This window comes from Sorex fumeus, unplaced genomic scaffold (assembly GCF_029834395.1).
Source record: "Sorex fumeus unplaced genomic scaffold, SorFum_2.1 ptg000026l, whole genome shotgun sequence".
Lineage (NCBI taxonomy): Eukaryota > Metazoa > Chordata > Mammalia > Eulipotyphla > Soricidae > Sorex > Sorex fumeus.
In genome coordinates this window covers 15,207,623-15,232,136 of record NW_026606083.1, presented here as the reverse complement: position 1 = coordinate 15,232,136, position 24,514 = coordinate 15,207,623, and the positions used below count along the sequence as shown (strand labels likewise).

At 42.5% G+C, this 24,514-nt stretch overlaps 1 protein-coding gene across 7 annotated transcripts in view; it reads right to left on the bottom strand.

Moving 5' to 3' along the window:
- Nucleotides 1-2,470: 2,470 nt before the first annotated feature.
- Nucleotides 2,471-24,514, bottom strand: part of CACNB2 (calcium voltage-gated channel auxiliary subunit beta 2) — a 342,926-nt gene continuing 320,882 nt past the window's right edge. For all 7 annotated transcript variants that reach the window (XM_056114501.1, XM_056114504.1, XM_056114502.1 and 4 more), the window contains 7 exons: nucleotides 21,856-21,936; nucleotides 21,303-21,361; nucleotides 13,844-13,953; nucleotides 9,769-9,920; nucleotides 8,404-8,499; nucleotides 7,265-7,450; nucleotides 2,471-6,421 (listed from right to left, as the gene is read on the bottom strand). In XM_056114501.1, the coding sequence (XP_055970476.1) occupies nucleotides 5,954-6,421; nucleotides 7,265-7,450; nucleotides 8,404-8,499; nucleotides 9,769-9,920; nucleotides 13,844-13,953; nucleotides 21,303-21,361; nucleotides 21,856-21,936 (1,152 nt within the window). In that variant the 3' untranslated portion in view covers nucleotides 2,471-5,953. The remainder of the gene's footprint in view (nucleotides 6,422-7,264; nucleotides 7,451-8,403; nucleotides 8,500-9,768; nucleotides 9,921-13,843; nucleotides 13,954-21,302; nucleotides 21,362-21,855; nucleotides 21,937-24,514) is intronic.

The following is a 24,514-nucleotide window of genomic DNA, read 5'->3' as shown; positions in this document are numbered from 1 at the left end:
TAAGCTCTGTTAACTTTCAGGTCATCCCCAGATTGCTGGGCCTTGAGCACATCAAGTGGACATTTGGGAACAGTTGTCTAATAGTTTCCTCTCTTTTATAGGGTTTCCTTAGGAAGTTCTCATAGCTATTTCTTTTATCCATCAGAATTGCTAGTGTCTTAAAGGTAAGATCTTTAAGTAGCCTTCTTTCTGAAGAAGGCTTTCTTGAACATTTTTCTTCCACTGCTTTTGTGGCCCTTAATACATTCCATCTACTCTACCCCTAGGAATCTAAACTGCTCCCCTGAACTGGGAAAACCCTGGAGGGAGGGAGCCCATCTTTTCTCTGTGACAACCCTCAGTGAATGCTTATTTATTAGTTTAGAGTTCTGTAAGATTTAAATATGTGACTGACTTCTTTCTGTCCCACATTCTGCATTACGTCTAGTAAGTATTTGATTAAACGAATTATTTACTGGCTTTTTGTGAGGTGTAGCTTAGGCTACACCAGTATGCAGAGCTTACTTCTGGCTCTGAGCTTCGGGATCACTCCTGATGGTGCTCGGCTGTAGGATGACATTGCTTTGTCCTTTCTCCACAAGGAGCTTAGGTTTATCTGGTTACACCCATCACAGTGCTCCTGAGGCATTTCCATTCCATTGTGTTTATCTGTAAATTCTTCCCTATGCTCTCCTCCCCAACCAGTTAATCAGTTTTCCCCCTAATAAGACTGTTAATTTGTAAGGTTAGATTCCTCAGAAATCTATGATTTTATATGTATGAGTGAAATATTGCCTTTCTCCTCTCCTTAGGCCTTATGAACAGTTTACTTTTTTTTTTTCTTTTTGGGTCACATCTGGCGATGCACAGGGGTTACTCCTGGCTCTGTACTCAGAAGTTACTCCTGGCAGTGCTCAGGGGATCATATGGGATGCTTGGAATCGAACCCGGGTCGGCCACATGCAAGGCAAATGCCCTACCCACTGTGCTATCTCTCCAGCCCCTGAACAGTTTACTTTAAAGCAATGCCCTTTTTGTATGGATACAGGAAGACCATTAACATTATGCTTTGTAACTTAGGATTTAATTGGCTTTGAATATTATTCACTCCCAGGCATCTGCTTCCTCGACTTAAGCCTCAGTTGCCCTTAGTTCCTAACACTCCGAAAGCAGGGTCCTGATGAGGGACTGAATGGACCCAGGGCAAGTGGTGAGCTACCCTGGCATCGAAATGGGCCAGGCCAAAGTGCCACGATTTTTAACTATAAGTTAAGAGTTTGATCATAGACAAATGCTGTCATGATCCAAAAGTAACGACGAAACTAGGATACTGCTAGGGGTGGGAAAGACTATCTGGCCTGAGCACTGTAGTCTGAGATCGAGATGGCCCTAGGAGGGCAATTCTATAAGTTTAAGATATTTCTTACTGTATCCATACAAAATGATTTATATTATATATGCTTATATGCTTGTCGGACAAGGAGAGGAGAAACACTCTCATGGGATTCCGCTCTAGGGTGGGTCGTCCTGCTGAGAGAGGATCTGTCCTAGGAGTGGCTTTCCCTGAGGGAAAGAATTCTACCCCTATTGATTGTGACCGCACCTGTGTGTAATTGTTACCCCAATCCCTCATCTGGAGAGATATAATGAGACTGTAGAATGGGCAAGGGGATGCAGAGGCAGAGAAGAGAGACTGGTGTGGATGGAGAGAGGATTGGAATAAACTGCGACTAAGACCAACCACCCTGGCCTTCATTTCCTTCCTTCGCCTGCCCATCGCCATCGACTTCCCCGGGGTGGGGGAAGAAGGGTGAGACTACCGAACGAAGGTGGCGGGAGAGATAGAACCGCCGCCGCAGCTGTGCCCCTTTCTTGAGTTTACACACTCGGCAAACCATATAGAGTGCTGGGGATTGAACTCAGTTTAGCCATGTGCATGGCAAGACCCTTAACCTGCTGCACTGTCTCTCCGGCTCTTAAATGTATTTTTATTTTATTTTATTTGTTTCGTTTTTATTTTATTTGTTTTGAGCACTGGTGATGCTCAGGGGTTATTCTTGGCTCTGCATTCAGAAATCACTCTTAGTGGTTGCTCACATGCAATGCCAGCGATCAAACCCAGGTTGGCTGAATGCAAAGCAAATCCCCTACCTGCTGTGCTATTGCTTTGGCCCTTAAATGTATTTTTAAAATCTACAAATTACATATTTTCTAAGGCTCTCTGGAAAGTCTCATATGTGAAGCTGGAATAAAAATCGTAGAGACTCAGCCTAGCAATAAATATGCAATTAATTTAGACATAACAAAAATAAATATTTGCATATTTAAAACCATGAGGGCAAGTATTAGACAAAAATTTTTCTTCAACATTTTTAGTGAGTTTCTTTCCTTTAAATAGAGCAAATGGGAAAATAAAAACTAACTAAAAATATCCAATTTTAAAGGAACACAGAAATTTAAGAGAAATACAATAAAGAAAAAAATCAGGAAATGTGGAGAAAAAATTAATATATTATCTTTACCATTAAGTATTAACATATATTTCTGCAAAACAGAAGAGCATTTAAATTCAACAGTGAGTACACTTCAAAACCCTGTTATCACGTTAGTTTAAATAGCAAAGTGAAATACAAATAGATAAAAATATAACTTAGCCATAATGAAACAACTGACCCAGAACCATCTAGTTACCTGTTTTTTATTTTTCTAACACTGACTCTTGGAGTTTTAATAAGATCAGAGCATCTAAGACTATCAGTATGGACATCATTGTGTAAAGGGACATGTATGAGGAATTAAAGTAAATCTCTCTTGTAAAAGTGAGTAATGAAATTTTAAGTTGAGTAAAGAATTGTTGCAAATATAGAATTAAGGTGGGAGAGCTGTTCTTACATCTTAATAGATCCTTTACCTACCTGAAATCCTTATTTTTTTTAAATCAACATAATGAGCTCACTAAAGGAACATCAGTGACTGGCATTGCTTTTAAGACATTCCCCAGGGGCAAGTGGAATTGAATATGTCAATTTATTTTTGGCAGTGCCAGGAATCAAACTCGGCCGGGCACATGGAGGGCAAATGGTCTTCACTAACCCTGTGAAGTGAAGTTTACCTGTAGTCCTGTGGAATGTTTACCATTCTCTACTTTAAGAGTCTTTTGTAAGATCGTAATCAATGCTGCTACTAACAGTAAACAGTACAGAAGCCAGCTCTTTATTTATTTTATATGAATTACTTGAACCCATATTTGTTGAACAGTTCAGTGTAGCTGACAGTTATTGTTTACCGGGAATGCATAGCAGTGTTAAAAATGTGGCATTGTCCCAAAGTACAGTATGACTAATATGTCCTACATTTAGCAGCACCGTTTTGTAACATTAATTTAAATAAGCAGTAGAGAAAGAGTATAAGAAAAAGTGAAATGGGCTTGACCAAAAAAAAAAAAACTGTCAACATTTTTAGAATTTTCTAGGCTAACTACATTAATGATTCTATAGCTGAGTAGGTTAAAATTAAACCTTTGTTGTATGAAGAGACTATGTTTGTATGTTCTGTAAGTATCCCACTAAGGATTATTTCTTCTCTTTAAAATTTTGTGCAGATTTTATAGCACACATAGTTTACACATATACCCACTATGGAGTTTTCACATAGAAGTGCTTATGTCAACTCAAACTCAACTACAAAATAGAGCTTTTGAGGAATATTTTGATTCAGACTAACATATTTTTCACAGTCAAGTGAGAAACTTAGGAATCCAAAGATAAAACTTAAAGAAAACAAAATTTTGATCATCCGTTAGTATAACTCTTTGAAAGGGATTTATGGTAGCAGCAAGTAGCAAGGTAGTACTTGAAAGAATTTAAGAATTTAAATATTCCAAAGTTGTTGAGATAAAATTGTGTGTAGGGAACAGTGGGGCTGGTTGAGATAAAATTTCATGTAGGGAACAATGTAGCTGATGCTTACCATGAAGGAAATGTATCAGAAATATTTTTTATGAAAGTACTTAAATTGGAATATGTACTTCTAATGAAGTGAACATTTTAGAGCAAAGCTATATATATTATGATTTTTTATATTTAATTTTCCCATAGTATAATTAACCAGGGAAATGTTTCATATTACTGGATAAAACTTATATATGTAAACTAATTTTTTAAAGTATTCTTGAGGGAAGGGGGAATGAATGAGTTAGATATGAAATGATTTTACTTATAAAGGCTCAAGGATATTTGGCAAGAGCTTGGAATAATCCAGCAAAATAGGTTGATCTATTTTTAACAATAATAATTATATAGTATGCATATACAAACTTCAAGTGTTAGGTACTTGTACATCTAATACTGATCAGTCATAATTGGACAAAGATGGGCATGTAAGAGACACAGGGGCGGTTTCAGTCTTTGAGCGATAACCACGTTGTGAGCTGCTTACAGCAGGACAGCTGAGACAGGTAGCTAGTCTCTCCTGGGTTCCCCTTCAGAACAGGTGTAGGAAAATATTTTAAACATTTTATTGACTTCATCTCTCTCCCCATTTCCCCCTGATCACTTCTGGAGAGCAGAAACTTTGGTTCTAAGAAGCACTTCTGGGTTTTAACAGACAATGAAATTGTTGGGAATTGGTGGTGAGGGGTTAGCTGGCAGGTGAGCGGGAGACAACAGGAGTGATGGGTACAGTTAGGGAAGGAAGTGGGAGAAGTTAGAAAAATTTATTTTCCCACAAAATAATTCTACAAGCTGTGTAAACATTTCTCACAAAACAAATACTCGAACACACAAAGATTGTACATTTCCAGTGAAACACAGTTGAAAGTTGCCTGTACTTTTTCTCTAGGGGCAGACACCGGGAGCCAGCAAGACGAATGCTTTCCCTTATCCCCTTTGGCAGCAAGTTTCCTTACATCCCTGACCACTTGATCCATCACGAAAACAACACGTAGCACAGTTAAATGCACAGCCGGGTGGGCAGAATTCTAGTTCTCAGTTTAGTTTCTTCATTAGATTCATCTCTCAAGTCAGTCACACTTCACACAGCCGCACACACGTGCATACAGTTCTGGCTCGTATACTCCAGTGACCTCAGACACTAGCTACTAAGAAGGTGTTGATCACAATCAGTGTGAAATCGTACGGGTTTAAAACAGCCTTTGGAGTTTGGTTATATTTGCCATAATTTATGGTCAAAATGATATACTTACAGGAATGGGAAAACATAAGAAATCAAACCTTTTCAAGTCAAGCAATCACACATATTTACAGTATGTACAATCTTCCTACTTGAATGGGGATAGGTGTCTAGATGATGTTTTTACAAATTTCCTGAATGTGGGCACTTCTAGTCCCTGTAATTCAAAGAAACTGCTGACTTGGCATTAAGACTAAAATAGTGTGATCAAACTGATATATATATATATTATATTATATATAAGAAGGTGTTTGCAGAAATTACATTTACAAACTGTCTATACAGTACACAGTACTAATACATAGAAAATAGATTCTAACTTTATGATCCCCTTTGTGTAAGGCAAGACTGAATCTGTCCCCAAATTTAGTCAGCCAGAGGTACTAGCAACAGTGTCCATGGATGAATGAATATGCAAATCAGGTACCTACCACTCTTTATCTGGGCTGATTCTGGCTTGCTGGACACATCCACTACATTTCTGAAAATACTAATGCCATCTGGATGGCAACAGATTTTGTTCAAGTGGCAGCTGTACCAGTTTCTGTAAAGTCCAGCATAACCGGAGGACTGCAGCTGTACCAGGCAAATTCATATACTACTTACAAAAGAAAACAAAGTATATTAATACTCTATTTCATGCTATTGCTATTCAAGCAACAGCAATAAAAAATATACAAGACATCACATATGATTGCAATGTGGACCCCAAAGAATTAGTTTGGGGGTGCTGTTATACAAGACTTAAAAAAAAAAACCATACACACACACAAAAGGGCACAAGTCATTGGCGGATGTAAACATCCCTGTTCCACTCCCCAGCCTCATTCCGTTTTTTTGATATTCCTTCTCCATCCTTGTCACAATAGCGATCCTTGGATTTATGACGGCTGCGTTGTCTGTTGCACTCATTGTGGTCCTGCTCTCGATCCCTGGAACGGTACCGAGTCTCCCTGTGTCTGTGCTCACTGCTCCCGTGGTTGTGCTCACGGTGTGGTGCATAGTGGTCTACGTGTTCGTGGGGATAATCTTCCTTGGGCTCCACATAGGCAGAGTCTCGACTCTCCTGGGTTTCCGAGTCAAATGTCTCCTGCCTGGAGAGGCCGCGGCTCACAGCGCTGCGGTGATTGTGATGCTGTGTGGAGGACCGGTGCTGGGATTTCTTGGCTGGTTCCAGGCAGGGCTCTTCTTCAGCACGGGGGGCAGAACGGGCCAGAGCAGAGCGATCTGTCCTCGGATCACCTTGAGAACCCTGGCAGGGAAGGGGGCATTGGCCAGGATCAGCAAATAAGGAATTACTAAGAGTTCAAATTTCATGTAATATGCTGAAATGAAATCTAACCTAGTTCACTGTCTTTGTTCTCTGGTTAGTGTCCACTGGCACTTTTTAGTGGATTGCTTTTTATACTACATGTTCATTTATAATACACAGAATAGTAAAATGGGAAGGTCTTCGATTTCTTCTGATGGGATTCAGATAGATTTCCCCTCTGCCCAGAGGTCCCTGAGATTTTTATGTTCTTGTGGTATAGATGTTACCACTGCTATTTGGCTATACGTGGGGAATTGAAAAGGAAATACCATAAGACATGTCTCAGAACAATGCTGTGTCATCTGACTTCGTTATCAGAAGAGAGAGGTTGACATAGGGCCTGAGCAGAAAAGGAATTTATCCGAGGTTATATACTGGGTAAAACAAAGGGCAGGTGGTCCACCTCCACTACTTGCTGCTCACCATGTAGAAAATCCACCAACCCCTGTCTTTTAGAGCAGCGTTTCACCATTTCTTTTCATCTGTAACACCCCCCTCCCCTTGAAATAGCGTGGAGGCCGTATGCCTCCAGTTGTGAAATGCTGTTTTAATGCACATAGGGAGTTTTGAGGTCTGTTTGTGTGTATGCAGTGGCCTATTTCCTCTGGTTTTCTCACAGGTGTACAGCTCAGGCTGAAGGTTCTGAGAGACTCAATGCTGTTCTCGGGCTGAGTAGAACTGTCCTACAAAACAAGGTGTGCTCGGGCTCCCTGGGGCTGGACCCTGCGATGGAACTTTAAGTTAGAGAGCTGCTTAGTGAAGAGCCGTAAAGAGCTTCCTTACCTGTGAATTAGAGGCTAGAGAGGGGCTAAGAGGCAGCGTGGATGTGGCTAACGTCCGGTTGAGAAGTGGGTTGGAGAGACTGCTGCTGGGTGGGTGGGTGGCCTTCCAGTAGGCCTCCAGATAGTCGGCAAGGTGTTCACAAGCATCCTCGAGCTGGTTCTCATCCAGGATCACATCAAACAACTCCTGCAGAGGCAAACACTGTACCAGCCCCATGCCTACTCCCACGTCACCCTGAGCCAGTATCATGGAAGGAGGAAAGAGGCCTCGGGGGGCACCACTTGTACGTTTCCATTACTCCCATTTCTTAAGATCATGCCTGCCTATCTCAAATCATAATAGAGTATCCAGTATTCTAAAGCAGCAGGAAAAGGTGAGCAGGGAGAGTTATTTGTTAAGGGTATGGCAGAAAAGAGATGTGAATCAGAAAATTTCAATAGTACTGCAAGTGGCTTCATTTGGGAGATTAATGAATCCAGGCTGGGGCATGAAATTTGGCAGAAACTGTAGCTAGTGATGGTTTGACACAGTCCAAATTTCAAGTAGTTCTAAGTGTTTACCATAGTCCAGTTAAAATTCTTCAGCTTCAGGAACAACTGCTGAAACAGATTGGAGTAACCTCTGACCCCAGCACATGGTATGTAAAGTATAAACTATTGGATGGAATCACACTGCATTTAAAATTTGCTTTTTTTTTTTAAACAAAGCTTCATGTCAATGTCTCAGTTATTAAGAGCTGGCAACTTTTCATGATTGCAGGTGAACAATAAAGGACAGCCTTGATTCTTGCAGGATGATAATTAGCTGTTCTGTCACTGTCTTACATTTTCTGTCTGCCAGACAGTGAGTGCTCCTGCAGGAGAGGGCATATCCTTGGGCTGAAGATCACGGCCCTAGGGGAGGAGTTGCTTCCTACTTGCATTCTGCCCACTGAGCTATCTCTTTGGTTCTTTAACCCCACTTTTTGGTATATGTATTCTGGGGCAACACTCGACCAGGGACCACATGAGGTGCCTGGTTTCCAAAACCAGTTTGCAGTCCCTTAACCTTGGCACACTCTCCCCAGCCCCAATCCTCAGTATTTTAAAGTACAAATCTGATCTCTTACCGGGATTATATTGAGCATAAAGAGAACTCACCGGAGGACACTGAGCCAGTTTATCAGCTGCGACCATCTGGACATTGAGGTGTTTAGCTTGAGATTTCCCTCGCGATTTTATTAGCCGTTGTAAAACCTAGAAAAGATAAACTTATAAAACAAACCATATGCACTTGGATAAACTTTAAGATTTAGTAATAATTCCTTGTGGCTTTAAAGAGTCCTAATTTGAGGCACCATGATTTACAATACTGTTCATGATAGTTTCATTCATATCCTCCACCAGCGTGTCTACTTCCCCCATCATTGTCTCAGGACTCCCTAAAACCTCTGGATTCTTCAGGCTTGTTTATATGCAGCACTGATAGCTAGTAACAGATTGAGTTGTAAGATATAATTAAGATTATCTGTAAAATTCATACGTATATCATTTGTAGGCCCTTAAAATACCCAGCATGGTGTTTTCTCAAGGCCAGAAATTACAAAGCTTTTTGTTTCATAAAGTCATATCAGTGAACTTTTTCTTACATTGTTTCAGTGGTTTATCTGAAACTTGGGGATTTTTTATTTTTAATTTTTATTAGTGAGACATCATGAGGTACAGTTGTAGACTTACAAATTTTTGTGCTTGGGTTTCAATTATACAATGATCAAATACCCATCCCTCAACCAGTGCCCATTTCCCACCACCACGGATACTTGGGGATTTTTAACCACGAATGTTCTGTAATGGTCATTGATCAGTTGGAAAATAATAGTCCAGTGAGTTTTTCAGATCTTCCAAATGTTGACACATTTTTATGCAACATTAGAACATATTTATTGATCTAGTAGGAAAAGTGTGTTGGGGAAACTCTAAGGTGGAGGCAGGTTCTCTGGGTTTTCTTTTAAAGTCTGAGTTTTGTTATTGACAATAAATAGTATTTGTTGTTTGGCACTACAGCAATAGTACAACGGGTAGGGCATTTGCCTTGCACTCAGCTGACCCGAGTTCAATTCCTCCGCCCCTTTGAGAGAGCCCAGCAAGCTACTCAGAGTATCTCACCTGCACGGCAAAGCCTGGCAGGCTCCCCCCTGAGTATTCAATATGCCAAACATAGTAACAACAAGTCTCAAAATGGAGACATTACTGGGCTCGCTTGAGCAAATAGATGAACAGTGGAAGGACAGTGACAGATAGGTTTAAATGTCAAACAGTAAAAAAGGATGTCTTAGGTTTTACCAAGCATTGACTCTGGAAGTCTCTTGGACCACAGTTTGAGAACTGTCCTAATTTTACAAGAATTTTAAAAATTCTTGACTACGAGCTATACCAAATATTCCTATTATGCTGTAACTACAAAGTAGAACCTACACATATTTAATTAAAGCTTGATTCCAGAGGCACAGCAGCAATCCAGCTTACCTTCGGAGAGGAGATCTTTACATACACTATAATCGGGGCCAGAGAGGTTTTACTAAGTTGAGCTGGATGATTAATAGTGTCTGCATCAAGGACTACCAATTGCAGCGTTCTTGCAAGTTCAAAAATCCTTTCAATTTCACTCTGAACTTCCGCTGTGAAAGATTGAGGAGAATTTGGTTATTTGAAAGTATGGTGATATAATTTTATTTTTCATTTTTATTTCTAGTTTTATTTATTTTTTTAACTTTATTTTTTTAATTTTTATTAGTGAAACACCATGAGGTACAGTTGTAGACTTACAAATTTTTGTGCTTGGGTTTCAGTTATACAATGATCGAGTACCCATCCCTCCACCAGTGCTCATTCTCTACCACCACTAATCCCAGTATCCCTCCCATCCCCCTATCTTCCTCCCATCCCACCCTGCCTCTGTGGCAGGGCATTCCCTTTTGCTCTCTCTCTCTCCTTTTGGGTGCTGTGGTTTGTAAAAGAGGCATTGAGTGGCAATCATGTTCGGTCTGTAGTCTACTTTCAGCATGCATCTCCAATCCTGGGCGGATCTTCCCAACACCCTTTATTTGGTGCTCCCTTCTCTATCTGAGCTGCCTTTTCCCCTAGCGCATGTGGCTGGCCTCCAAGCCATGGAGTAAACCTCCTGGTACTTATCTCGGCTATTCTTGGGTGTTACTCTCCTATTTTGTTACTTTACGTTCCCCAGATGCATGCAATCTTTCTATGTCTGTCCCTCTCTTTCTGACTTCATTTTGCTTAGCATGATACTGAAAGTATGGTGATTTTAGACCCAACTGAGATCAAGGTGATATGGTACACTGTTTCTAGGTGCATCGGCCATTATTAGGTTGATGCTTGCACAGAGTAGAGCCGAGGAAGGGCATCCTGCCACACCCCCAAGGTCTTAGGGAATTCTACCCAGCCAGTGAGAAAAGTTAGCTCCAGGATAGTTTTCATCTATGGGACTTAATTTATTTTTTGCTATAAACCTTCACTCTGAAATAAGTTTTATTATAACTGAGAAAGAAAGCTAGAACTTTCATGAGCCTATATAACACCATTTCTACATGCAAAAAGTCCTGTGTCCCCTTCAAAAATCTAAGGATGTACTTAAAGCTTCCATGTTCTCAGGGTTTTTTTTTTTTCTTCATACTATGGCATATAAGCAAAATGGGCTCCAAAGATAACATGCTGTATTATTGCCAGGTTCCAAACTTACAGAAAGATTGCTTTTGCTTCTTAAATTGTGCTGGATTTTCCACTCTTGTAAAAAAAGGTGTAATTGCTGCAAGTGATCTATTACATTTGAAGCATTCTCAAAATTTCTGCTAAACCTATATACAACGGGAAGGGCTTTTATAATAAACTCTCCATATTTACTGCCACCGTACTGGGATTTGGGTAAACAGAGTTAAAGGCTAATAAATTGTTGAATAAAAGAATTTTTTAATAACTTGCCTCTGCCTTGAAACTTAGTCCCACATTTTAGCTTTCTTCCATACACACACTTCACAGCTGCTCAGAAAAACTGGATCATAAGTCCTGATTTAATTTTAGCAAGCCCCTGATGTGTTAATATATTTTAAAAATAAAACCACATTATATATACCATATCATACAGACTTAGAAAAATATACTACGTAGAAATTGTTTTAAGGGGTAATAAAAAGGACTTTAAGCAGAGATTTTGGTGTTGATACTTAAATACAGATGTGTTTCACTCCTTCGGAACACAGAGATGCAGTAACTCCCCAAACTTCATAAAGCCTTAAGGTTGGCAAAGCTGTGGTTTACTGATATATTAGAGTGTAGAAAATGATGTGTTCGCCTGGCAAAGGCACAACATTGTGAGGTGCAACAAACACTGAAAGCATGAAGCTGGAGAAAGAGTGCAGGGGCTAAGGTACTTGTCTTGCATGAGTCCAGTTTGATCCCTGGCACCACATGGCCTCCCAAGCATGTCCAGGTGTGGCCCTGGAAACCCTTGACCACTGATGGGGTGGCCTGAGTTATTCCTGGCTGTACTGGGGTCTAAGCTGTACTGCGTCTTTGGACCCGTGTATTGGGTCACTAGGCTAGCTGGCCAAGAATCCCCCCAAGTCCCCAAAGTATTATTTGGGAAACCTCCCCAAAACAAAACAGTGATTTATAGCTGGGAGTTAGAAATGTCTTGTCTTGTTAATGCAAAGAAAGCTGCTACGCCATCATTTAACTGGTCAGTCTAAATAGATGAACTCCATTATTTTTCCATCCAGTCAGTAAGTCTTTCAGTGGTTCCTGTCAACATGGACTAGAGTAGAGGAAGTTTTGAGGGTCAGGTACACATACATGTGTCTATTTAATAACTTTATCTCCCTCTCAGAGAGCCCAGCAAGCTACTGAGAGTATCCCGCCTGCACGGCAGAGCCTGGCAAGCTCCCCCATGGATTTATGCCAAAAACAGTAACAATAACGGGTCTCATTCCCCTGACCCTGAAAAAGCCTCCAGTATGGCACTGTTGGGAAGGACGAGTAAGGAGAGGCTGCTAAAATCTCTGGGCTGGGACGAATAGAGACATTACTGGCGCCCACTCGAGCAAACCGATGAACAATGGGATGACAGTGACACAGTGATTTAATATATAATTAGAAAAGAAAACCAAGATTGAAGATATCACAAGATCAGAAAATTTATATGTACGGAAGTTCTATGCACAGTGATAAACCTGTGGTTCCAGGCTTAGCTCAAAGAGATGAAATAGTTGCCAGTCAGATTAATTTGACTAAGAGCAGAGAGAGTTCGGTATGCAAACCATCATCCTATATTTCTAAGGCTCTCTCTCACTGCTATTTTAGACGAGGTGGAGCTATGAGCGAGGAACAAGATTGTGTTTTGTAGTGTCGCACTTGTTACTCACAGATAAAGTTGATTATTTTTGGAGAGAATGCTGGGGATCGAAGCCAGGGGTGAAGTATCTCTGCCACTGAGCCTTGCCCCATTGTATATTATTTTCAGTAACAGTTACTTATTCCATAGATTTGAGAGGAAAATTAAACGTTTCTAGGCTGAAAACTAGATTCTAGGGAGCCTGGGATGACTTTGTGGTAGTGCTCTTGCCTTTCAAGCCCTGAGATCACTACAATTCTTGGCACAGCCCACATGTCAACTGAGTCTGGAGCTGCATCAGTGTAAGCACAAGGGGAAGGGTGTGGCTACCGCCACCTGGTGTCTGACCCTGGTCATTACAACAGCAGAGAAGGGAAATCTTTTAAATTAAAAAAATGTTTTAACTCTCAACATACAATATGTAAGTAAATATACACGTGTTTATTTAGTATATAATTAGAAAAGATAACCAAGATTGAATATGTCACACGATCAGAAAATTTATAAAACCTGTGGCTCCAGGCATAACTCAAAGAGATGGAATAGTTGCCAGTCAGATTTATTTGACTAAATTAGTACGTGTTAATAATGTTCCCAAACATAGCTTTTCAGACAGGCCAACTGAAATCTCTACCTCATTTTATCACTAAAGTAGAAATACTGATACCCGCCAGTGGAAAATAGGCAGAAACTGACATCACCCTTTACATAGACACCTATATGCTCAACACACAATCCTGAATAAAATATCATTAGTGATATAATTCAAGCACAAGGGATTTGGGAACAAAACCCCTTGTGGAGATGACTACATTTCCTCCTTAAGAGTCAATCTACAAGGTTGTCAAGATGATCTCATAAGACGACAAAACGGGGCCTTAAAGAGGTCAATGGCCTCACTGACACAGACCAGGAGTTTCAGAGTCTGCAGACACCAAAGCTCACATGAGCATAAACAAACCACACAGCCAAAACATTCATCCTGACAGCCTTAGAAATCTGAACTCACAGCTATCATAACACATCCTTTCCGACCGTGAAATCACTGAGACTGTGGCATTAGCTACTGGCACCCGGTGCCCTTTTCTGTTCTGCTCGGTGACACATGGAATTATCATCGAGTTGGATCTTTTCACTGGCATCCTCAGGGGACAAGTATTTACATAGCTGAAGCTCATCAGCAGCACATGGACTTACCTAAGCTTGACCTCGTGTTGGATCTTTCTATTATTGCGTGCTTACTGGGATTGTTCAACACTGAGCGTTTGGCGAGTGAGATATCTGCAGTGACCCGGGTGATGGAGATCCTGTTGAGGGGGAAGCAGCAAAAGACACCCAGGTTATGAACGATAAAAAGAGGAACAAAAGCATGCCCAACATCCATCAATGTGTGAAAAACAAAGAGCAATCCTACTTTCAAGTTCAGAAAATATCAGGGCACACCTCATTCCTGGTGTTTTCTCTGCAGTCGCATAAGTGAACATTAGTCGGTTGTATAGCGAGTGCTAAGTTGATACTGAGCATTATCTCATTATCTGTATTATATCATCCCCCCACACAAGCAGAAAGGTTTATTATTATCCTACTTTTACTAATGAAGAAAATGAGTCTTTGGTATATCATTTCTGGAAGGCCATCTAGTAAAATTCATGAAGCTGGGGTTTGACCCAAGATGTCCAGGAGCCTGTGTGCTTATGGTGGGTATGGAAATGAATAAGGCCAAAATCAGCAAGGCCTTCATCTTTTAACACCCCCCTCCCCCCGCCCCTCCCCACCACCACCCAGGGCTGAGGTCTTACAACAGAGACGGTGAATAAGAAAAACAGTTCACAAAGTGATTAAAGATTTAAGATGATTTGTGAAGGGAATATATAGGTTGTCAGTTTAAAGAAAGATAAATTGGGTGAGAGGATTGTTGTAAGGGGAGAAGTGAAGAAGCAACAGTTGGAACTTGGAATCAGTGGCTTCACTTGGAGAGGGCTGAATATACACATCACCTGAGGGCTTACAAGAATGCAGAAGGAGTTGGGCAGCAGAGAGGGGAATCATATCATATATTTTAGCAAATATCTATTTCAGAGGAAAATTCTATTTCTCCTTTCAGCAACGGCCAGGCTCCTGGTGCTAATCCAGTCCCCATATGAGTCCATACTTTTTTTTTATTATTATTATTCTTGGGTCACACCCAGCAATGCACAGGGGTTACTCCTGGCTTTGCACTCAGGAATTACTCCTGGCAGTGCTCGGGGGACCATATGGGATGCTGGAAATCGAACCTGGGTCGGCCATGTGCAAAGCAAACACCCTACCCATTGTACTGTTGCTCCAGCCCCACATTATTTCTATGAGGGAGAAAGTAGAGGGCCTCAAACCAAGGGACCCTAAGCAGAGAAGGGACCAGGGACAGCAGCAGGAAGAGGGATTGGAAAACTGTACTCTGACCCGCTGTCTCTTGTAGAAATTCTTTGTTCACGGTTATTGCTTCCCTTGACTACACAGTCATCTTCTTGGGACTCTGACCACCCAACAGAAAAAACCTAAAAGGCAATGACACTGAAAGCTTCTATGGAGACCGTCCCATGAGGCCCTACAGGGATGCAGGAAGCTGCCACCAAATGAGAACAGCTTTCCAACTGTTTACTTGGTGCCCCATTTTGTGCTTCAGTACACCTTTGTTCCCTCAGTATCTTGGGAAAGCTGCTGACACGAAGCCCAGACAGAAACAAAAATCATGAGTAATATTAAAAACTGAAAGCTAAGAAATGTTATGCCCATGAAACTGGTTTGGGCGGAAGAGAGTGTGGGAATTTGCATGCCTTCGGTTGACTTTGCTTTGCTCCCTAGTACTACATAACTGAGCACTGCTAGGGATCACTCCTGAGCACAAAGCTAGGGATTACCCCTGAGCACTGCAGGGTGTGGCCCCAAAACGCTCCTCTTCATAAAGAAACAAACAATTTTCTAATCTGGTGTCAGACACATTATCAATTACACCACTGGCTTGCACATGAAATGGGCACTTTTCTATTTAAAAAAACTCAAAAGAAGTCACGATTTTTGGAAATTAAATATATAAGCACAGAGTGAAAATTTGAGAAGGGTTAGAAGATGAAGTTAAATCTAAAGTTAGAAGATGAAGATGAAGTTAAAACCAGAATAAGAGATTGCACATAGAATAACAAATAAAAATAGAGAATTATCCAAGAGGTCCAACTTCCAAATAACAAACGTTCCAGAAAAAAGAGCAAATAGAAAACTAATAATTCCAGAAATGAGTTTGATTTTCCTAAGAACGTACAGCACAAAGGTTGGAAGTGCCACATGAAAGGCATTTTTATAAATCCATGCCACTGTGGACAAAGAAAGCTAACATTTTCCAGAAGAGAAGAAAAACAAAGGGTTTGGTCTAAAGAATCAATAATTGTTTTGGTATTTCTCAAAGACAACACGGAAGCCAGAAGTGGATGGAGCTATGGCAGTCTCCAAAGCGGAAGGGGCTCCATTCCAAGAAGAATTCCATAACTGCCTTAACTATCACGGATATGGCCCTGTTGACAATGGGAACAAATCGAGAGCTCAGACCGCAGAGCTGTGGTTACAAGAGGAGAGGGAGGGCGGGGGCCACAGACTGTGCTGGAGGGAGTTTGGCATTTTGGTGGTAGAAAAAAATAAGTGGGAGACTTCAGCCAAGTCATCTGTAGACACTCGGGTCTCAAAAGATTTTAGACACTGGAAAGAGTTCAGAAGGGCAGGCATTCGCCTTGCATGCAGTGTTGCTCCTAATTCGAATTCCCAGCATTGCATATAGTTCTCTGAGTACCACCATGGGGGCACTTGAGCATAGACCAGAAGTAGCTCCTGAGCACTGCTAGGTGAGGCACTCAAAATTGTTTTGGGGTTCCCTCTGGAATCTGTTGGAGGATGTTGGTAAACCTTGAAAACTATCAAGGGATCTAGTAAAGAAAAGGGTTCCAACAACTAAAACAAGGTGAAATTGGGGCTGGAGAGTTGGTAATCCCCGGCATGACATATGTCTTGCTGGTGGCCCTCGGGGGTCACTACTGACCACAGAGCCAGGACTAGCTCCTGAGAACCCTCAGGTGTGGCTCCAAAATCAAAACCCATTCAAAGTAACAAAGAAATCCAATAAAGAACAAGATGAAATTAATGCTCAAGAAAACTGCATAGGGCTACTCTATAAAGACTGATGTGTAGTGAGAGATAATACAGCAGATAAAATAGTGGACTTGCACGTGGCTGACCCTTGTTCAATCCCCAGCATCCCACATGGTATCCTGAGCCCACCAGGAGTGAACCCTGAGTGCAGAGTCAGGAGTAAACCCTGAGCACCACTGGGTGTAGCACACAAACAAAACCAAAAAAAAAAAAAAAATCCTTGAGAACTTGGCCCAGATACTGCAGGCCACAGTGTTCCCAGAAGGCGAGGCTGAAAGCCTGCTGGGCTCATGCCAACGTTTTGTTAGGAGACCCAGAGGAGGATGGGGCTATGCCCCGGACAGAGAACCTGACGCACAATGGAAAGTAGAGTTGGTTGTCTCAGGACAACTACTAGGGAAACACAAGTAAAAGTGGAGAGTGCCTGACAGTCCTCACTTAATACAGCATAATTGTTGCAGATGTTATACCAGATTTTTTTTTGGCAAAAGTGGTAAAAAAGTGGGGTGCAATGAACATGAGAAGCTGACAAACGCTGTACCAATTATTACTTAAAAATGTGGTGTAACGATTATGTGGTGATGACGTCTGTTCAGTGAGATGTGATATTACTTCCATGACCATAGTAAACACTAACTATGGAGCCTGGACAAGAGATGTGGGCAGCTGTGGAGGGACGGGAAGAGTGTTCACTAGAGAGCCCGGGATTTGCTCTGGCAGAAAGGTGAGAGGGAAAGCCTTACCCAGCTGACTCAAAGAGCCACATGAGGTAGAGGAGAGGAGTCAAAGATCCACATTAGCCAGGTCCAAGTGAGCCAAGCAGAGTGTGGGGAGGGACTGGTTTGTGTGTGCATGCACACACATGCGCACATACACACACACACGCACACACACAGATTATGTCTATACTGTCAAATCTAGGCATTGAGAGATACTAAGTATGAATTAGGAGATTTCTAGAATTCTAGATCCACCACATGGTGCATCTCTCCCACCCACAGGGCTGTCTCATCCCTTTCCTTCTGCCCTTTTCCTAGACACCATCGCAGCTTCTGTGTCCAGCTTTTACTTTACATCCCCGATCTGAGGTCCCACCCCATTGTGCTGAATGGTGCCTTTATGCGGCTGGGTCAGAAAAAGACTGTCTTTTGGAAAATTAAATACATTTGATTTCTAAGCTTTGTTGTATGCCACTGAAATTTTTTCCCACATAAAAAGCAATAACCAGAGAAGACACCAAAACCTTCCATCCAAAACATTTAATGTCATTTCCTCCATGCATTCCCACACAGAAACGGGCTTTTCTGAGTGGGAACATCCCGCCTTAGGAACTGCTTACAAACGTGCTGTCTGGTCAGGGCGTGCCGTGGACTGCAGCCACGCAATCATGGAGGCTCTGGCTGTACCACAGGGAATTGTATTCCCCGTATGCTGAACTGCAGCGAGGCCAAGGATGGAGTCATTCACTCAGCACAGGTCCAGTGAGTATCTCCTACATGCCTATCGTGGTTTGGGGGGTGCTGGGGTGGCCCCGAGCCCTCAGGGGAGGAGAGAGTACAGAATGTGGAGCAGCAGGTAGTAGAAGTTGGGCAGTGATTAGGGTTACTTAGCCAACAATGTAGGACAAGGGTGGACAGAACCCCTCAACAAAGGGAGCTTTAGTTCAGAGGCTAGAAGTGAGGGATAGGGGCTGGAGCGATAGCATAGGGGAGAGGGCATTTGCCTTGCATGCAGCCGACACAAGTTCGATTCCCAGCATCCCATATGGCCCCCCGAGCACCGCCAAGAGTAATTTCTGAGTGCATGAGCCAGGAGTACCCCTGTGCATTGCTGGGTGTGGCCCAAAAAGGAAAAAAAAGAGAAAAAAAATAGAAATGAGGGATAAGTAGTTATGGATGGTCTGGTCAGGGATCCAGGCTAGAGTGAGAGTCTACTCGTGGGACCAGGCGTGTGTGGCTGAGGGCCAAAGGCTGGGCTGCATCTCTGCGCACTCTGGGTGCTGTCCAGACGCACTATCCTGGACAAAGAAGTGACAAGAGTGGCTGAGCATACTTGGAAATGTCAGTTACTTAGGCAGGGGGAGGAGCTGTGGCTAACAGTGTCCCTGTGTCCCTGGCTTGCTCCCTTCTGACAGAGCACTACTCTGAGGACCACGTGAAAGTGGCCACTCCCTGCGACAGTTCCTGAACCTGCAGCCTTGAGAAATGTCACTGCCCAGGGCCACATCCCTGGGTCCTATCTGATGCTTTTATTTGGGAGGGCCACACCTGGCGGTGCTCAGGATCAAATCCCGGCTCTGTACTCAGGAATGGCTCCTGGAAGGGCTCAGGGGAGTATGTGATGCAGAGAATCAAACCCGAGTCAGGGTCCTAACCCCTGTGATCTCTCTCCAGCTCACCTCTCAGGTTTTTTATGAGTTCATTGCTGTCTGGGCTTGCCAAAGGCAAAGACGTTCTATAAACTGGCCACAAGTAACAAAAAGGCACATTTCTGTACAGTTTTTACAAATTCTGCCTCAGGGCTGGGAGGGAGAGTGGCCAGGAAGCAGGTGTCACAGGCACCTGAGCAGAGTTGGCTTCTTGGCACTCACAGTCCCCCAGGCCATCACCTGGTGGCTGATGATCTTTGCCACCATAGGGTCGGACAGCACCGCATCCTCAGGCCTTTGCACTGAAATACCAGGGGTCCCCTAGCCCTCCTGAGCATAGCTTGAGAGCTCCTCCATTACCAATAAATAAATAAATAAATAAATAAATCTAAATAAAAAATCAGCCTGCAACTTCCTTTGATAATTTGAATTGGTGATCACCAACCTAGAATATCAAACTTCAGACCTATGACTCCAGAGGCAGAAGGTAAGGTCCATCACAAAGGCCCAAGCAGGAGTGATAATCCAGTGGGGAGGGTGTTTGCCTTGCACTCAGTTGACCTAGGTTCAATCCCTGGCATCCCATAGGGTCCCCCAAACACCACCAGGTGTGATTCCTGAGTGCAGAGCCAGGAGTGACCCCTGAGCATCGCTGGGTGTGACCTCCCTCCCCCCAAAACAAGCAAAACATTGGAAAAAAAAAACTAAGGCCTGCTGGCAGAGAGGCGGCGCCAGCGGGTACGCTGACGATGCCCTGTCCAGGTCTTGTGCGTGTCTGCTCTTTAAGTAACGCCAGTCCAGCCTAGAGGCCTGAGCCCACAGCATGCAGGCCCAAGGCACACACAGTTGGGGTCGGATTCGCTCTGCCAAGTTCAAAATTCACTCTGCTTTCAACAGAAGTGAGGTCAGGAAATTCCAACCCATTTCCCCATTTTTGGCATTTAGGAAAGGGCAGTGGGGGTGCTCAGTCACAGGAAACAGTGCCGGGCAGAGCAGAAATTTCTGGGTGTGCACGTTCATGTGTGGAGAGTTCCGAGCAGTGGTGAATGACAGAGCCAGGGAGAAAGATGTGAATGCTAAGTGAGCCTAGGAGAGGCACGGACGCCTCTGAAATGCGGCCAGATGCGCACAGGCCTGGCCCGAGCCAAGAGCCCAAGGATGAAGCTGTGTTTCCTGGCAAAAAAATAATGAAAATATTTTAAGTTATGAAAACAGCAACAACAAAAAATCTAATTAGGAGCATTTGGTTAGGTAGACGATGATAGGGCCTTAAAGCAAAAAGCAAAACAAAAAACTGGGAACGATTTCTGTGTTTCTCTTTGGTTCTCTCAGTCCTTTACTTGATCAGTGACAGTATTTTTCCTGCTTTAAAACTTCCCCTCCTTGCTCTTGCCATCCCTGCTAAAAAGTCAATATGACTAGAAAATGTTTGGAAAAAGTGTGAGACTGTATCACTAAAATAGGCCATATATATGTTCTCTCTCTGTCTATAATGGCTACAGGAGCAGGAATGGACAAGGAAGAAATAACCTAGTAAATGTTAATCTAGAGAATCACCGGGAACTACAAAAAAACCTGCCTTCCGTAGTGCTGGGGTATGGATGGGAATACAAAATGCTTGAAGAGGAGAGGTGGCACATTCACCTTGCTAAAAATGTGCAATGAGGGTCAGACAGATGGTACAGCAGAGAGGGCACCGGTCTTGCATGCGGCTGACCCAGTTTTGGTCCATGGCACCTCATATAGTCCCCTGAACCCTGCCGGGAGTAAGCTCCAAGCACAGAGCCAGGAGTAAGCTCTGAGCACAGAGCCAGGAGTAAGCTCCGAGCACAGCCAGGTATGCAACTCCCCCCCCAAAAAAAAAAAAAAACAGAAATGGAGCAGTCATGTGATTCAACTAGTTGAGCCCAGAGACAGAGCAAAAGCAAGCTGGATTAGCCAGAGCTGGGGTGTGCTGAGCTCATACAAGTGATTTCTATCAAACCAGGTTGAGCCGACAGACTCTTCTTTCCCGCCACCATGGAGACTCGAGTTTTCTCTGGGGCTCCAAGGCCTGTCCCAGCGGGACTGATAAAACTTCAAAACAAAGACACAGTATTCTGCACTACTCACCGCCCTTCAAATCGGTGTTTCAAAAAGTCAAACAATGCTTTCTGCATCATATCTGTGACCTGCGGTAGGAGAAAAACAATTTTGATTCCTCTGAAGATGGTTGGAAAAGCCAGACTTTCCCTTTCCCAGGTTCCATCACTGGCACCTCATCTGATACCCCAAGCTCCGAACCCTACCAGGAGTGATCCCTACGTATCAGGACCAAGCCATAAACACAGCTGGGTGTGGCTCAGAAACAATGCAGCCCACCCAGTTTTCTTTTTAAATAAGTGAAAAAAATTGTATTTAAGATTAGCCAGCTGTTGAGATAATCTCAATTTTTTTTTTTTGGCACCATCCATCATGGTCAGGAGCCAGCTCAACATAATTTTGTAACTCTGTCGTTCACGTTGATTAAAAACACTTAAAATTATCAAAAAGGAAAACAACAGAGGAAGAGCGAGCATCGCTGGGAAAACAGGTTTAACTGCTAGGAGCACTTAAATTCCAGGCTCTGGGAAGGGGCATGGAGTGAGAGCAGCTGGCCACGGGAAGGCTCACTGTGGTGACTTACCTCGTACCCCTTCAGTGAGGGGCCCACCAGAACCACAGGACGCATGGACGGGACCACATCATAGGGGGGCGTGTGCTCTGTCTACAGAGAGAGAAGATACTTTCAGACAGAAGCTCAACAGAAGGGAAGGCTCCCAAAGTTACAAACTGTTTTTTCCGAGCTCTGCTATCCAAGGCTTTGCACACCACTTGTAAACTTGCCTCTTTTTGAAATAAACCCGTTTTGAGATGGGCGGGTTTATTTCTCTCAACTTTTCATTGACTGGATTGTCTTAAGAGTTGTCTGCTGTACGTTTCTAAAGCAGGAGGCGCTGCTTTGGAACCAAGACTGGTCGATTGGTCAGACAGACAGAAGCATGCCTCATGCAGAAAAAAGAAAAAAAAAGGGGGGGGGGGGGTGCTGCAGGCTTGCCCAGAAGCTAATAGTGTGATTCAGATGCATTTCTGGTTTGGTTTTTGTTTTTGGAAGAGTCAGCGAGTTTGGTTAATTGCGAGAAAGGAAAGGTGTCACTGCTTTTGCATCTAAGCTGTTGGTCTTACCTGGATCAAACCTCACTTTAAAACATCGTAGCTCTAGTTTCCCAAATATTTCAAATTTCCTATTGCACAATGGAAGTTTAAATGAGGATGCTTGCTTGCCCCAGCCATTAGGACCACTAGATACACGTTAGTAATATTTTAGACACATTTCAGTCATACTTTTTTGATTTTTAGTTTTTCCACTGTGGAAGTTAAAATGGAAAGTTGGTGTGTCTTAGAAAAAGGAGTGAGTGAATGACAGTATATTCAAACGGCTAGAGGCCAGAAGGGTCACTATCCACTTGCTTTTCTAGTATGATTCTCAAGGGTGTTCAGGTACTGTTTCTGTGATATAATTAAGATACAATAATGTCTTTTTTGGAAGAGGAAGATAAGAATCTAATTTTTTTTAAAATGTCCAAAACTTCTTAGTTTCAGTGCTTTAAATAAAGCAATTAAAATGAAAATTTCATCAATATTAGGTAACAGCTCATTTATTTGACTATATTCAAAATGGCTATTTTGAGGGCAGGAAATATAAACTTGCCATCTCTAGTTATGTATTTTTTAAATTATAGAATTGAGGGAGAAAGGGCTTTAGAGACAGAGATAAACAAATCATTGCAATATAAATCATTTTGTATTAAGGAATGTCTGAAAATATATTTTACAACCCAGGCAGAGCAAAGGAGAAAAATGGTCCTTAAACTATTTTAAGAATTTGATAAACTGATGTGCAAATGTGATTTTTACATTTGGCTGTAGCTGGAGAACATTTCATGGTCACTCAAATTGGCCCATTGACAAACTTTTGCCCTTTGATTGAATTTAACTCGCTTAAGGGGAGAATTAAATAGCATTACATATTGAAAATGTTCCATCTGAAATTTCACCAAAAGTCAGGAATGGTATTATCAGAAGGGAGAAAAATACTGTTTTGACTGCACTGTCAAATTTTACTGCTTGCAATTTTACTTGCTGTTCAAAATAAATTTTAATAGACACAATAGAGTAAATTTTTAAACAGAAAAAAAAAGACAAACATAATACAGTGATAGCACAAACACTACACAAGCACCACTCTAAAAGCAACCTAATTCATGGAACATAGCCTCATTCCATCTCAACTTGCGTTTTCAGCTTTTGAACTCTACATCGAAGTCGACCACATAATCAATAACATAAGAAAAATGAATACCAGTGCCGAAGGCATCATAAGCATATTCAGTGATTTCACTGATCCCACCTGGGATCGGGTTGGAAATGGTTAGAAGCCAAGTTCTGATAACAACACAGTGCAAGGGTATCTTTCCTGGCATTGTAACTGGAAATATAAATCGCATGCATTTTAGTAATAGCTACCAAGAAATTTTATTTCAGGGCTTTGCATTAGACATGGCCCAGGAATGATTATGTCTTTGGTTCCTTTGATCTGTGACTGCCAAGTAGCAAAGGGTTAACCCTGCTTTGGCAGTCATTTGGCTTCTGCATAGGATGGCTACAGAAATTACCTTATTTGATGGAATACTGGTACTTTGTGTGCTATTGCAAAAAACTATCCTGCTCACTTCATTCAGCATCAGTTGCTATAAACATGTTTAAGGCTTGGGGAATTAAGAGTACACAGACGTCTAGAAACTTGTCATGACTGACATGGTTTTGCTGGGATTCTGAAACTAGGGACCAGGGTGCATAACTTGACTGCAAGTTGATGAGAGAGGACAGGACCAGCGAAAGAGACCCTTTGGCAGGGAGGCACATTGAACTCCATCCTCTGGACTCAGGCAACATCCACGAGTTGGATTTTAAACCACCCCTCGCTTCTTTATCAAAGTTTGTGGCTCTGACGCCACACTGAAGATACCCAGAGCTCCTGCACAAATGCCAACAACTAGTGTGCAGAGAAGAAAAGGAGCTTTAGAGGGGGGTGCTTGGGAGTGTAGGGTAGATCTGAGGTCATACCCCCGAGGGGGCGTCAATGGGAAGAAGAACTTATGAGAGCATAGCAGACTGGGGCAAGTGGCGGGGAAAGATGGGAAGGAATGGAAATTGGAGAGCGTCAGGGTCACCTGGACAGAGAGGACCCAAGTGGCACCTAGGTCGGCCTGTGCAAAGACTCCAGGGGGAATTGCTGACACCTG